This window comes from Vulpes lagopus, chromosome 19 (assembly GCF_018345385.1).
Source record: "Vulpes lagopus strain Blue_001 chromosome 19, ASM1834538v1, whole genome shotgun sequence".
NCBI classification, from domain to species: domain Eukaryota; kingdom Metazoa; phylum Chordata; class Mammalia; order Carnivora; family Canidae; genus Vulpes; species Vulpes lagopus.
In genome coordinates this window covers 30,213,458-30,228,842 of record NC_054842.1, presented here as the reverse complement: position 1 = coordinate 30,228,842, position 15,385 = coordinate 30,213,458, and the positions used below count along the sequence as shown (strand labels likewise).

Below are 15,385 nucleotides of genomic sequence, written 5' to 3'. Positions count from 1 at the left end.
TTGCTTCAACTCTTAAGCATAATTTAGAAAATTCAAGAAGCAGGGGCACCTGGGTGGCTCAGGTCCATCTAGTTAAGCATCTGCCTTTGACTCAGGTCATGATCCTGAGATCAAGCCCCACATTGGGCTCCCTGCTCAGTGGGGAGTCCTCTCTCTGCCCCTCACTCCACTTCTCTTTCTCATTCTCTGTCTCTCAAATAAATAAAATCTTCAAAAAAATTTATAAAGGAAATTCAAGAAGCAAAGGAAAACCAATTGAATTTAACTATATATTTTCTTACCACGTTCATTCTTTCTCCTGATTTCCTCTTTTACCTTTTCTGTTTAGGGAAATTCCTTTAGCCATTCTTTAGGAGTCTACAAGTGACAATTTTTTGTTTTTCTTTATCTGAGAACATCTTGATTTCTCCTTTATTCCTGAGGGATATCCTCATTGGGTATAGGATCCTGTGTTGACCCTTCTTTTCTTTTAGTACTTGAAAAATATCCTGCCACTCCTCTTCTGGCATATACACATTTCCCCTATAGGTAAAGTGTCATTCTTCTGGCTGCAGTTATAATTGTGTTATTTTTTTTGAAGTTTAATTGTGATGTGTCTTGCTATGAATTTCTTTGGTTTATCCTGCTTTGCATTCACTCAGCCTCTTAAATCTGTAGGTTTTGTCTCTTGCTACATTTGGAAAGTTTCACCACTTACTTTTTCAGTCTTTCCTCTTTTTCTTCTTGAACTTTGATGACATGAATGTTAGATGTTTTGTTTTGGTTCACAGGTCCCTAGGATGGTGTTCTTTTAAAAATAATTTTTATCCTATTTTCTCTGTAGTTCAGACTGGACAATTTCTATTGTCCTGTCTTCCAGTTCACTGATTTCTTCCTCTGTCCCCACTGTTCTGCTGTTGAGCCCATCCACTGAGGTTTTTATTTAAATTATTACATTTTTCAGCTATAAAATATCTAATTGGTTTTTCTTCCTATCTTCTTTGCTGAGACTTCAGTTTCTTTGATGAGATTACCTTGCAAAGGGTTTTAATCATGAACATATGTACTTTGTCAAATGCTTTTTCTGCATCTATTGAAATGATCATATGGTTTTTATCCTTTGTCATTGATATGATGTATCACATTGATTTGTGAATATTGAATCACCTTTAAATCCTGGGAATAAATACCACTTAATTATGGTGAATGATTTTTTAATGTAATGTTGTATTCTGTTTGCTATTTTGTTGAGGATTTTTACATCTATATTCATCAGAGATATAGTTCTCTTTTTTTGTAGTGTCTTTATGGTTTTGGTATCAGGATGATACTGCCTTATCAAATGAATTTGGAAGTTTTCCTTCCTCTTATATTTTTTGGAATAGTTTGAGAAGAATGGGTGTAAACTCACTAGTTGAATAAAAGTGGTTAGAGTGAATAGCCTTGTCTTATTTGTGATCTTAGGGGAAAAGCTCTGTTTTTCACCATTGAGTATGATAGCTGTGGAGTGTCATATATGGCCTTTATTATATTGATGTATGTTCCCACTATACCCACATTGTTGAGAGTTTTTATCATGAAGAGAGGTTGAATTGTGTCAAATGCTCTTTCTGCATCTATTGAGATGATCATACGATTTTTATCCTTCATTTTGTTACTATGGTATACCCATTGATTGATTTGCAGATACTGAACCATCCTGGAATCGCCCAAATAAATCCTACTTGATTGTGGTTAACGATCCTTTATTGTATCATTGAATGTGGTGTTGAGGATTTTTGCATCTATATTCATCAGGGATATTGGCCCGTAGTTTTGTAGTGTCCATCTGGTTTTGGTTTCAGCATAATGCTGCTTTGTAGGAAGAACTTGGAAGCTTTCCTTCTTTTATTCTTTGGAATAGTTTGAAGAGAATAGGTATTAACTATTCTTTAAATGTTTGTTAGAATTGTGAAGCCATCTAGACCGGGATTCTTGTTTGTTGAGAATTTTTTATTATTATTATTGAATCATTTCATTACCAGTAGTCATTCTTCCTCATTCATTTTTGAAAGATTGTTTGTTTCTAGGAGTTTATTTATTTCTTATAGGATGTCCATTTTGTTGGCATATAATTGTTCATAGTAGTCTCTTCTCATTCTTTGTATTTCTGTGGTGTCAGCTGTCCCTTCTCTTTCATTTCTTTTTTTTTTTTTTTAGGATTTTATTTATTTATTTATTCATGAGAAGCAGAGAGAGAAGCAGAGGCACAGGCAGAGGGAGAAGCAGGCTCCATACAGGGAGCCCGACGTGGGACTCGATCCCGGGACTCTGGGATCACGCTCTGGGCTGAAAGCAGCGCCAAACCATTGAGTCACCTGGGCTGCCCTTTTCTTTCATTTCTAATTTTATTTGGGTCTTCTCTGGTTTTTTTCTTGATGAGTCTAGCTAATGGTTTATTAATTTTGTTTATTTCTGCTCTGATCTTTATTATCTCCTAATTTCCACTAACTTAGGGTTTTATTTGTTCTTTTCCCAGTTACTTTAGGTGTAAGATTAGATTGTTTGAGACCTTTCTTGTTTCTAGATCTATATTACTATAAATTTTCCTCTTAGAACTGCTTTTGCTGCACTTTGGATTATTGTGTTTTCATTTTCATTTGTCTCCATGTATTTTTAAATTTCTTCTTTGATATCTTTGTTAATTCATTGGTTGTTTAGCCTCCACATGTTTGGGCTTTTTCCATTTTTCTTCCTTGTAATTGATTTCTAGTTTCATATCATTGTGGTTCGAAAAACTCCTTCACAGGATTTAAATTTTCCAAAGTTTGTTGGGACTTATTTTGTGGCCTAATGTGATCTATCCTGGAGAACTTTCTATGTCCACTTGAAAAGAATGTATATTCTGTTGTTTTTGAATGGAATATTCCCTATTATGCTAATAAGTCCATTTAATCTAATGTGTCATTCAAAGACACTGTTTCCTTGTTGACTTTCTGCCTGGATGATCTATCCATTAATATAAGTAGAGTGCTAAAATCCCCTACTATTATTAGGTTATTGTCAATTTCTCTCTTTCTGTTAATATTTGCTCTACGTATTTAGGTGCTGCAATGTTGGGTACATAGACATTTACATTTGTTATATCCTTTTGTTCAGTTCATCCCTTTATCATTATATAATCTCCTTCTTTGTCTCTTGTTGTGGTTTGTTGTTTTTAAGTCGTTTCCATACCCAACATAAGGCTTGAACTCACAACCCTGAGAGAGTCACATGCTCTAATGACTGAGCCTGGCAGGTGCCCCAACTGTTTTTGTTTTAAAGTCTGCTTTGTCTAAATATTGCTACACAGCTTTTTTTTTTTTTCCACTTCCATTTGCAAAGGATATCTTTTTCCATCATTTCACTTTCAGTCTCTATATGTCTTTAGGTCTAAAGTGAGTCTCTTGTAGGCAGCATATAGATGAGTCTTTTTTGTTTTGTTTTTTTTAATCCATTTTATCACTCTATGATGTGATTGACTAGAGCATTTAGACCTTTTACATTTAAAGTAGTTACTGATAAATATGTTCTCTCTTTTTTTTTTTTAAGATTTATTTATTCATGAGATACACAGAGAGAGGCAGAGACACAGGCAGAGGGAGAAGCAGGCTCCATGCAGGGAGCCTGATGCAGGACCCCATACCCAATCCTGGGATCAGGCCCTGAGCTGAAGGCAGATGCTCAACTGCTAGATATGTTCTCATTGCCATTTTGCTAATTCTTTTCTGGTTGTTCTTGTCTGCTTCTTTCTTCCTCTCTTGGTCTCTGTCCTTGTGATTGGTGACTTTTAAATGTTTTCTGTTTGGGGGCACCTGGGTGGCTCAGTCAGTTAAGCCTCTGCCTTCAGCTCAGGTCATGATCTCAGGGTCCTGGGATAGAGCCCCACTTCACACTCCTTGCTCAGCAGGGAGTCTGCTTCTCCCTCTCCTTCTGTTCCTCCCCACTGTTTATGTGTTCTCTCTCCCTCTCTCTATCTCAAATAAATAAATGGAATCCTTTTTTGAAAAAAAAAAAAAAAAAGTTTTCTGTTTTGCTAGGCTGCCCCTATCCAAACCTTCAGGTAGAGTAGATTTTTGTTGGGGGTATTTTAAAAAAATTTTTGTCGGTGCTCATGGGCATTTTCAATTTGCTGACTTTTTCAGCTCCAAGTCTAGGATGTATTAGACAAAAAGAAAACCCAGGGAACTCACTACCATATTGTTCTTTTAGCTTAGCCAGTCTTCCTCCTTCTCTTTACCAGTGTTTGTTTTATAGAAAGTCCCAGGTTTTTAGTTGTATTCAATAAGAAAATAGGGAAAAGTGCATCTACTTCATCTTTCTGGAAGTAGAAGTCACTGGAAGTGACAACATTATTAATCTATGTAGGTACCTATAAATACAATGCAGAACTCTCTGGGAAAAGCTGGATTGGGGAATGGAGCTTGGAGCTGAGCTGAAGTGGAGGTTCCTTAAGTCCAGGTCTGGGCCTTGAAACCTACACATTCTGGCAAGTGTGCAAAGCATATAAATTTAACAACTTAGATAAAATGGACTAGTTCCTTAAGAGTCATAAACTACCAAAACTCACTGAAGGTGAAATAGATAATCAGAGTATTCTACAACTCTTAAAGAAGTTGAATTCATACTTCTTTTAAAGCTCCTGAAATAAGAAATGATCAGGCCTAGATAGTATCACTGATAAATGATACTAAATAGTTAAATAAGAAATAACACCAATTCTATGCAACTTCTTCCACAAATTAGAAATGGAGGAAACACTTGTCATTTTATGAGGACAGAATTGCCCTAATCCAAAACCAGATAAGAACTAGACCAATATAGATGCAAAAACCTACTAGGAGATAAGGTCCAGCAATATATAAAAAGAATATTATATCACAGCCAAGTAAGGTTTATCCCAGGAATGCAAAGCTGATTTATATTAAAAAATTACTTAGAAAAGTAATTTTTATAATCTGCCATAGTAGCCTGAAAAAGAAAAAGCACACAATCATGTCAACTGATCCAGAAAAGTGCTTGACAAAATTCACAAGTATTCATAATAAAAACTCTCAGCAAACTAGGAATAGAAAGGAATTTATTCAACCCAATGCAGAGCATCTAAAAAATTTTATAGTTAACATCATGCTTAATGATGAAAGACTAAGTGTTTTTCCCCCAAGACTGGGAACAAAGCAAGGATGTTTACTCTAACCACTCCTATTTTTCATCATAGAGGAAGTCCTAGCCAATGCAGTGAGTCAAGAAAAAAAGTACATATAGTTTGGGGGGGAAAGGAGGTAAAACTATCTGTATTCACAGACAAAATGATTGATATAAAATCCTTAGGAATCTACCAAACAAAACAATTTTCCCAGAACTAATGGAACTTAGCAAAGTCTTGGGATATAAGATCAACACATAAAATTAATTTATTGTCTATACACTAGCAATGAACAAATGGAAACTGAAATTCTTAAAATACTGTTTACAATAGGCTTTTAAAAAGGCACAGATCTGACAAAATGTGTAGTATCCAAATGCTAAAAATTATAAAATTGGTAAAAGAAATAAAAGGAAACCTAAATAAACAGAAATACTGTGTTCACGGACTGTTAGACCAACAGTAAAGATGTCGGCTCTCCTCAAATTGATCCTACAGATTTAAAGAATTTCCAATATGAATCCTGGCAGGACATTTTTGTAGATATATAGGCAGTCTGGCCCGAAAAATTATATGAAATGCAAAGAAAGTAGAATAAAAACAATTTGAAAAAGAAGAAAGTTGAAGGAATCAAATCACTACCTCATCTAAAGACTATGTGTGGTATTAGCAAAGAGAGATACACATAGATCTTTGGAACAGAACAGAGTCCAGAAATAGACCTATAAAAGTATAGGTTAAGTGATATTTTATATAGGTACAAAGGCAGTTCAATGGAGAAAAAGTTAATCTTTATAGTAAATGCTATTGGAACATTTGGACATTCATAGGCAAAAAAATACACCTTGTCCTTAACCTCATACCTCACACAAAATTTAACTCCAAATAAATCATAGATCTAAATGTAAGAGGTAAAACTATACAACTTTTAAGAAAAAAATAAGGATAAATCTTTGTGACTTGGGATTAGGCAAAATGTTCTTTTTTATTTGTTTGTTTTTATTTATTCATGAGAGGCAGAGACACAGGCTGAGAAAGAAGCAGGCTCCACGCAGGGAGCCTAACACGGAACTCGATCCCGGGTCTCCAGGATCACACCCTGGGCTGAAGATGGCGCTAAACCGCTGAGCCACCAGGGCTGCCCGGCAAAATGTTCTTAAGATATGCACCAAAAGCACAACCATAAGAGAAAAAAATTGGCAAATTGGACATCATTAAATTTAATCACATTTGTTCTTTGAAAGTCACTATTAAGAGAATGAAAATGCTACAGACTAGAAGATATTTGCAAATTGCCCCTGTTACTGTTAATTTGTATCCTTAATAAAGAAATTTCCAAACAGCAGTAAGAAAACAACCCAATTTAAAAACTGGGGAAATGACATGAACAGATGTATCTTATGTATCTTTTGTATCACCAAAGAGAATATATAGATGGCAAATAAGCACATCAAGAGGTGATCAACATCATCAGTCATAGGGAAATGCAAATTTAAAGTAACATGAAATTGCTCTGCACACTGTTAAAAAGACCAATATATTTTTTAAAAATACAGTACTGAGTGCTGGTGTTTTGGAGAGCAGTTAAAACCATTATACACTGCTGGTGGGAATGCAAAATGGTACAATTGGTCTGGAAAATTGTTTGACAGTTTCTTATAAGCATTTACCAGATGATCTAAAAATTCTGTTCCCTGCATCTGCTTTAAAAAATGAAAAGTAAAAAAAAAAATGAAAAGTATAGTCATACAAAAACCTGTATACACATGATTACAGAAGCTATGTTAATAATCACCAAAAACTAGAAACAACCCAAATATCCTTCAGCGGGTGAATGGATAAACAAACGGATACATCCTTACAGTGGAATACTACTCAGTGATAAAAAAAAAATAGATGGTACACAGAACAATTTGGTGACACTCAAAAGCAGTATGCTGAGGGAAAGAAGCCAGCCTCTAAAGAATACATGCTACATGATTCCATTTATATGACATTCTGAAAATGGCAAAACTGTAGTGACTGATAACTGATCCTTGGTTGCAAGAGTTTAAGGGTTTGGGAGGGCGTGATTAAAAAGGGGCAGCAGCTTTAATGGGAGATGGAACTGTTCTGTATCTTGACGGTCACAGTAATCTGTACATGTGGTACAATTCATAGAACTATTCCTCAAAGGTAAAGGTCAATGTTACTAAATAACACAACAGCGGACTGCTGCACCTTACCCACACTGAAATTGTCCTTGGGGATCATCTCGATTATCTGTAAGCAACTCCACCATCAGACATTTATCCAAGTTTCAGTAAGACTATGAGATTAGCATTCAGGAGGGCTAGTGAGGAATCTTTTGGCAATAAGACAGTTGCTCAGTTCAGCCACCTTGACTTTAGATATCAAGATATCCAAAATAAATTATTTTTCTGAGCAAATACAATTTTTTTCCAACATCTAGCAGTGTTAACTGTAGCATTCCACAAATATATGGTTGGCTGGTATATATCAAACGAATTAACTCTTCCATTAAAAAACAGTAAGGCTTGGGAACAGTCCTTGGCCTACAGAGTGTCAGATGGTTGTGTTAGATATGGACTCATGCCAATTTATCACTCCTTTTTGCTCCCTTTGCTCCCCTGCAGGAGGTTGTGGCTCACTGGATTGCCGAAAGCCGCATTGCCATTGAAAAGATACGTCTGTTGACCCTGAAAGCCGCCCACAGCATTGACACTTTGGGCAGTGCTGCCGCTAAGAAGGAGGTGAGGCCCCTTGGACCACAGTCTGCCAAACCTTCAGTGCCTTAAACCCACTGGGCATTTCAGGTTTTGTGGTACCTTGATGGCACTCAGAATTTTGGAAGCTTCCATGTGATTTTAGTATCAAGATTATAAATATATGTCACTTTTTTAGGGAATGATTTTCAGGATGCAGAATATCTCCAGCATTCTTGGGATGCAGCAACAGAGTGTAGGGAAATCCTAGACTATGCAGATTTGGAATTATACCCAGGATGGCACTTTCTGCCATGTAGCCTTGAGCAAAAAGTATTTGACCTTTCTGCCTATGGCCTAGGGTTCTAGTGAAGAGTGACTAAGATGATAAAGAGTGCATAGTACCACAGAGTATAAATGTTTCATGAAAGATGCCTCTCAGGACGCCTGGGTCACTCAGTTGGTGAAGCATTTGCCTTTGGCTCAGGTCATGATTGCAGGGTCCTGGGATCAAGTCCTGCTTCAGGCTACTTGCTCAGTGGGGAGTCTGCTTCTCCCTCTGCCTGCCACTCCTCCTGCTTATATACTTTCTCTGACAAATAAAATCTTAAAAAAAAAAAAAATGCCTCTCCTACCTTTTTATGTTTCTGGCTTATATGGAGTAAGAACATGATCACTCAATTCTAAAAACCAATAAAAATTGCTAAGAGAAAAGTGATTAATGAAGGCTCTTAAAATCTTTTTATGATCCCTAAGGTGATGATGTGATTTATCAGCTGCCTTAAATCCTTTTGGAAACAAGACAAGTTATAAATAATAAAACATGATTTGGAAGAGCTTTTTCCAGAATGTCTGTATTGACTGAAATATGGCCACTAGCCACATTACAACAGATCTCTTTGTTGGCTTCCATCAAAGATCCTGTTTCAGTGGGTGAATTCATGTGGGAAAGTTCCCTTGTCTCATTTCACAGAGAAAATACAGATTATATCAAATTTTCCCACATTGTGTATTGTCTAAGAAAGAAACATTCTTTTTATATCTTGCTTATGTAGATTGCAATGATTAAAGTGGCTGCCCCTCGGGCTGTCTGCAAAATTATTGACCGGGCAATCCAAGTATGTGGAGGTGCAGGCGTTTCCCAGGATTTCCCTCTGGCTAATATGTAAGTAGATGTCACTTAGTAATCATCTACACTTGACAGGCTTAGAATGGAATTAAAAATCTACAGCTGCTTTGATCCTAATTGTTTAAGAAAAGAAAGATATTAACTCGGGGGCCCTGGGTGGCTCAGTTGGTTAAATATCTGCTTTTGGCTCAGGTCAGATCGAGGCCCTCATCGGGCTCCCTGCTAGACAGGGAGTCTGCTTCTCCCTCTCCCACCGCCTATGCTCTCTTTCCCAAACAAATAAAACCTTAAAAAAAAAAAAAAGATACTAACTTAAAGTATAATTCAAGGCTAAATGAGGTAATACAGGTGCCCAGTACAATAAATAGTTACTCTTATGATTACAATTATACCCTTCACTCAATGGTGTCAACTTTAACACTGAAGGGGGGGCACATTGGGGTTCATGGGCTATTGAGGAAATGACATAGGGGTTCACCCTGAAACCAGAATGATCAGACAGGAGCACATATGGCAAAGGGCACCCAGAGCCAGGCTTAGGTATGTCTTTAGGACTGTTTGCCACCTCCGCAGGGATGCCTCAGGCCAGTGACCATCTCATGTCCAGATTCTGGTTGCTGGGAGTTGAGGAACTCTCCAGTGCCTGTTACTGCACAGTCCCCCTGATACCTTCTCTCCCACACTGGAGATGAGTTGGGTGCCCCACAGTTTTTCCCATCAATTTTTGACCATAAGAATGAAATATATTACCACATATTTATAGTGTATAGTGTATTATACTTCACTCCTTGTGGCTTACCTAAGATATCTCATAGTTCTAGCAACTTCTAGAACCCTAAAGCAAACCAAGACTGAGATTAAGCCCATTGCACTGGGCCGTTTAAGATTCCTCTTCCCAAAGTGAGAACTTTCAGTGGCTTTTTCTCCTTGATTCTCTTTGTGCTCCTTCTCTTGTCACTGCCGTGGCAATATTTCAAAAATGAATTGTCTTGGCTTAGAGTCAGAGTGACTGACATTAAAGCACCATGTTCCTCCTAGATAACTCCTGCTATTCCTGCTCCTTTTGTGTTCACAGGTATGCCCTAACTCGGGCTCTGCGCTTAGCAGATGGGCCCGATGAAGTCCACCTCTCAACAATCGCAGCAATGGAGCTGCGGGATCAAGCCAGAGTTGCGAAGTCCAAGATGTAGGGGGCGGCGGCGTCTCACCAGACACTTCACCGGCTCTGGCATTTGTGCCTTGTTCCAGCTTTGCACCAGTGTGAGCACAGGCTTAATTACTCATGTTCAGTAAAGATCTGAGCATCTGTTTTGATCATTGGGTATTATAATTTCAAGGGTCACAAAGGTTTAAGTTAAATAAGAAATTCTATAGCTGCCATCATTTAGCCTATTACTAAATAGGCTTATTTAGTAAAGTGTTAGGCTTTATTTTTCAAACACTCAACTTGTAAAGAAATAATGAAGTAATCTGGAGACCTAAACCATAGGCATAAACATATCTTCACTTACTGATTCCCAAGAATTGTTCCATTTGAGTAAATATTCAAGGAGTTATTGCTTGTATAAACTATGGTGGGCTTTAAGGGGTAGTTGAACACTTTGTAGTACTACCATATTTGCACTGGAGAAAGACACGTGGCTGATAGAATCACTTTAGAATTCAGAGAAGCCTCTTCCTAATTCAACAGAAAGCATTTATACCTAAAATCTGATACAGTTTCAAGTTTGCTATAAAACATGCATAGGGATCCCTGGGTGGCACAGTGGTTTGGTGCCTGCCTTTGGCCCAGGGCACGATCCTGGAGACCCAGGATCGAGTCCCGCGTCGGGCTCCCCGTGCATGGAGCCTGCTTCTCCCTCTCTCTCTCTGTGTGTGTGTGACTATCATAAATAAATTTTTAAAATAAATAAATAAATAAAACATGCATATTATGAAAAAATATTAAGAAAAATTTTAATTATGTATACTATGTTGATGAGAACAGTGGGTAGTTTAAGCTACAAAAAGTTCTTTAATTTTGAGAAGACCTTACAAACTGTCTTCTCAGAATGCCACCCTGTTAATATCAACCTCCTAAGCAAACATCCTCGTATCTCTTTAAATCAGTGCTGCCCAACACAATAGCCACTGGCCACATGTGACTCTTGGGCACTTTAATTGTGCCTAGTGCAACCAAGGAACTTTTGATTGTTGAAAATTTTAATTAAATACTGATTCTTAACTCAGTTACTGGGAAACTTTTAAGTATGCTTGCAATAACTTGGGTATGTGAATTGACTTTATCAAATGTAAATTTTATGAAGTCTAAATACAGTATTTTGGCTGAAAATTTAGCATCCAAATTAAGAAACAGAGTAAGTATCGAACCTTTTGATGACTTAGTATGAAAAAAAGGTAAAATATCTCAGTACTTTTTAAGTAGTGATTACATATCGAAATGATAAAATGCAAATATAAGGCATACCTTGTTTTATTGTGCTTCACTTTTTGAACTTCTTATAAATTAAAGGTTTGTGGCAACTCTGCATCAAGCAAGTCCATGCCATTTTTCCAACAGCATTTGCTCACTTCAGGTCTCTGTGTCACAGTTTAATAATTCTTTCAGTATTTCAAAGTCATCCATTATTATTACATTTGACCTGCTGCAATCTCATGATTAAACTGGAACGGATGAGGTGTTGTTTCTTATGGATGAGCAAAGAAAGTCGTTTCTTGAGGTAAATCAAGAGGCTGTGAGAAAAAAAAATCAAGATGCTGTGAAGATTGTTGAAATGACAGAGATTTAGAATATTACATTAACTTAGTTGATAAAGCAGCAGCAGGATTTCAGAGTTTTAACTCCAATTTTGAAAGAAGTTCTCCTGTGGGTAAAATGCTATCAAATAGCATCACACACTACAGAGAATTAATTCATGAGGAAAAGAGTCAATTCATGCAGCAGACTTCATTGTCCTGTTTTAAGAAATTGCCCCAGCCATTTCGAACTTCAGCAGCTGCTCCCCTGCTCAGTGAGCAGCCATCAACATTGAGGCAAGACCCTCTACCAGCAAAAAGACTCACTGAAAGTTCAGGTGATGGGGACGCCTGGGTGACTCAGCAGTTCAGCGTCTGCCTTTGGCTCAGGGTGTGATCCTGGTCTCCGGATCGAGTCCCACATCAGGCTCCCTGCAAGGAGCCTGCTTCTCCCTCTACCTGTGTCTCTGCCCCTCTCTGTGTATCTCTCATGAATAAATAAATAAAATCTTAAAAAAAAAAAAAGTAAGTTCAGGTGATGGTTAGCAATTTTTGTTAGCAATAAAGTTTTTTTTTTTTTTTTAAGTAATCGCTTCACCCAACTGGGGGCTCAAACTCTCAACCCTGAAATCAGAGGTCCCATGCTCCACACACTAAACCAGCCAGGCAACCCTAAATCATTAATTAAGGTGTTTACACTGTTTTTTTAGACAATGGTTATTGCATTTAAGAGTATAGTGTAAATATAACTTTTATATGCACTGGGAAACCAGGAAATTTGTTTGATTTGCTTTTTTGCCACATTCACTTTATTGTGGTAGTCTGGAACCAATCCTGCAGCATCTCTGAGGTATGCCTGTACTGAATTAAAATTTATTATTAAACTTAATTTCATCTGTTTCTTGTTACCTTTCTAGTGTGCATGCCATTGGACCATTAACTGGTAAAATTTTAAATGTTCAAGTGGAAATATTTTTATTCCTAAAAACTTTAAAACTCTTGTTTTATTAGCATACATATCACATACATTTATTGATGTCCAAAGGTAATTTAAATGTCTTCCTGGAATGGAGAGCAGACATTTGACACAGACCTGGACTCTGATTCCTGTGTGTCACATGGGCCTCAGAAACATTTGCCTTTGAGCCTTAATCTCTCTGCACCTCATTTTTCTTTCCCTACCCTGGGATTAACCATTTAATCTAGAGGAGCTTTACCTACTGAGACTGTATTGTGATAATCATTGAAGCTATGTAGAAGCACTTAGATATTTCTGAACCACAATATTTTATAAGGTTTCCTCATTTGAAGCAGATAAAATCTTACAACCCAAGCTATCGAACCTTATTTCTAGTTTTAAAAGTTGTGACTTAGAAATCAGGATGGTTTCTGAACAATTAAAATTAAAGGTTGGGGCAGCCTGGGTGGCTCAGTGGTTTAGCACTGCCTTCAGCCCAGGGTGTGATCCTGGGGACCTGGGATTGATTCCCACATCGGGCTCCCTGCATGGAGCCTGCTTCTCTCTCTGCCTGTGTCTCTGCCTCTCTCCCCCTCTGTATCTCTCATGAATAAATAAATAAAATTTTTTAAAAAAATTAAAGGTTATGTCTGGTACTTAAAATTTTGTGGTAATTTTGTCCCATATCTTTGAGGAAATCTGGTGCAATTGCTGGTTGACTTATTTCAATTCATCTGTTTTTATCTATGTCTGCCATATACTCAACCATCCCTTTGGCAAAGTCACTCCATGTGGCCCATATTCACTTCTCTCCCCTACCTTTCATTTGATTTACATACAATGTTACAAAGAATAGTGAGGGTTGTTTTGAAAAGAAAATTCCAGTCTCCAAAGAAGGAAAAGATGAGGGATGCTTTGCCTTGGCCCATGGTGAATGAATGGACTGACTGTAAGCATGGGAGCTCAGAGCCATTTCTAGGCTGTCCTCAGGCTGGCTGTCCCTGGGAGTCACTATACAGCAGTACACCTGAGACAGTCAGCCAGGTTTGACATGCTACATGGTTTTGAAATGACAAGTTGCCCTCTTTAGTAACCACCTGGCAGGAAGACAGGAAGAAGGAGAGTTCATCAGGCAGTGTTGTACCCATCAAGACGTCTCCAAGATTTGCAGGCGGTCAGCAGCAGGGAGGAAGGGCCTCATGACAGCCTGACAGAAGTTTCCGCAAGGCTCCACACAAAAGCAGTCATGGGAGTTGAGTAGAGCTTGTCCAGGAGTGTAGCCAGTTAAGAATCTTTTTGATCTTTGATATTTTACCTTGGAAACAGAGCAGAAAGTATGATCATAAAGGAGCGAATTTCCTCATCAACCTGTGATTATTTACAAAGACTTCCCCAAGGTTAGCCTCACCCCAGCTCTTCCCACAACTGTGATCTACTGACATGTCCTAGGCATGTCCACTTTTTGTCCAAGAGAACTAGAGTGGGTAAAAAGCAAAGTCTACAGCAGCATTTAGGGGATTTTTTCAATTATTTTTATTTCAGTTTTTTTTTTTTTTAAGATTTTATCCATTTATTCATGAGAGACACAGAGAGAGAAGCAAAGACATAGGCAGAAGGAGAAGCAGGCTCCCTCTAGGGAGCCCGATGCAGGACTCGATCCCAGGATTATGACCTGAACCAAAGGCAGAAGCTCAACCACTGAGCCACCCAGGTGCTCCTTATTTCAGGTTTTTATTTAAATTCTAGTTAGTTAACATACAGTATAATACTGGTTTCAGGAATAGAATTTAGTGATTCATCACTTATATATAATACCCCTTGCTCATTACAGGTGGCCTCCTTACTACCCATCACCCATCTAACCCATCCCCCACCCACCTCCATCAACCCTTCCATCAACCTTCAGTTTCTTCTCTATCCTTAAGAGTCTCTTATGGTTTGCTGCCCTCTTTTACCCTCCTTCCCCTATGTTCCTCTGTTTTGTTTCCTAAATTCCACAAGTGAGATCATATGGTATTTGTCTTTCTCTGACTTATTTCACTTAGCATAATACACTCTAGCTCCATCCACATTGTTGCAAATGGCAAGATTTCATTCTTTTTGATGGCTGAGTACTATTCCATTGTGTGTGTGTGTGTGTGTGTGTGTGTGTGTGTGTACCACTTCTTATTATCCATTCATCAGCTGATGGGCATTTGGGGTCTCTCCATAGTTTGGCTATTGTTGATAGTGCTGCTATAAACATCAGGGTGCATGTGCCCCTTTGAATCTTTTGTATTTTTGTATCTTTTGAATAAATACCTAGTAGTACAATTGCTGGATTGTAGGGTAGCTCTGTTTTTGATTTTTTGAGGAACCTCCATACTGTTCTCCAGAATGGCCGCTGTCTGTTGCCATGTCTTTTCCACCATTTCTTTTGCCTGAATTACCATGGTAGTCTGATTGGGCTTCTAGATTGTTCTCAGAGTAGTCAGCATGACCCTCTCAAAATGTTTCAGTGGCTTTGCATGTCATTTAGAATAAAATCTAAGAGTCCTTGTCATGACCAACAAGGTTCTATCTGAGCTTGTCCCCTGACACCATCTGAGCTCATCCCCTGGCATCCTCCCTCCATCATGGCCTCCTTCTGCTGTTCAACATGCAACCCCAGCCAGGCCTCTGAGGCTTGGTTCTTTCTAATTTCTCTGCTTGAAAAGAGATTTCCAGATGCCTGC

General features: G+C 38.0%; 1 protein-coding gene across 2 annotated transcripts in view; it reads left to right on the top strand.

The window, feature by feature from the left end:
* The window catches only part of ACAD11 (acyl-CoA dehydrogenase family member 11), a 105,251-nt gene extending 92,638 nt beyond the window's left edge, over positions 1-12,613 (top strand). For both annotated transcript variants that reach the window (XM_041734169.1, XM_041734170.1), the window contains exons 18-20: positions 7,780-7,896; positions 8,904-9,013; positions 10,053-12,613. In XM_041734169.1, coding sequence (XP_041590103.1) covers positions 7,780-7,896; positions 8,904-9,013; positions 10,053-10,167 — 342 coding nt within the window. In that variant the 3' untranslated portion in view covers positions 10,168-12,613. The remainder of the gene's footprint in view (positions 1-7,779; positions 7,897-8,903; positions 9,014-10,052) is intronic.
* Positions 12,614-15,385: the final 2,772 nt, after the last annotated feature.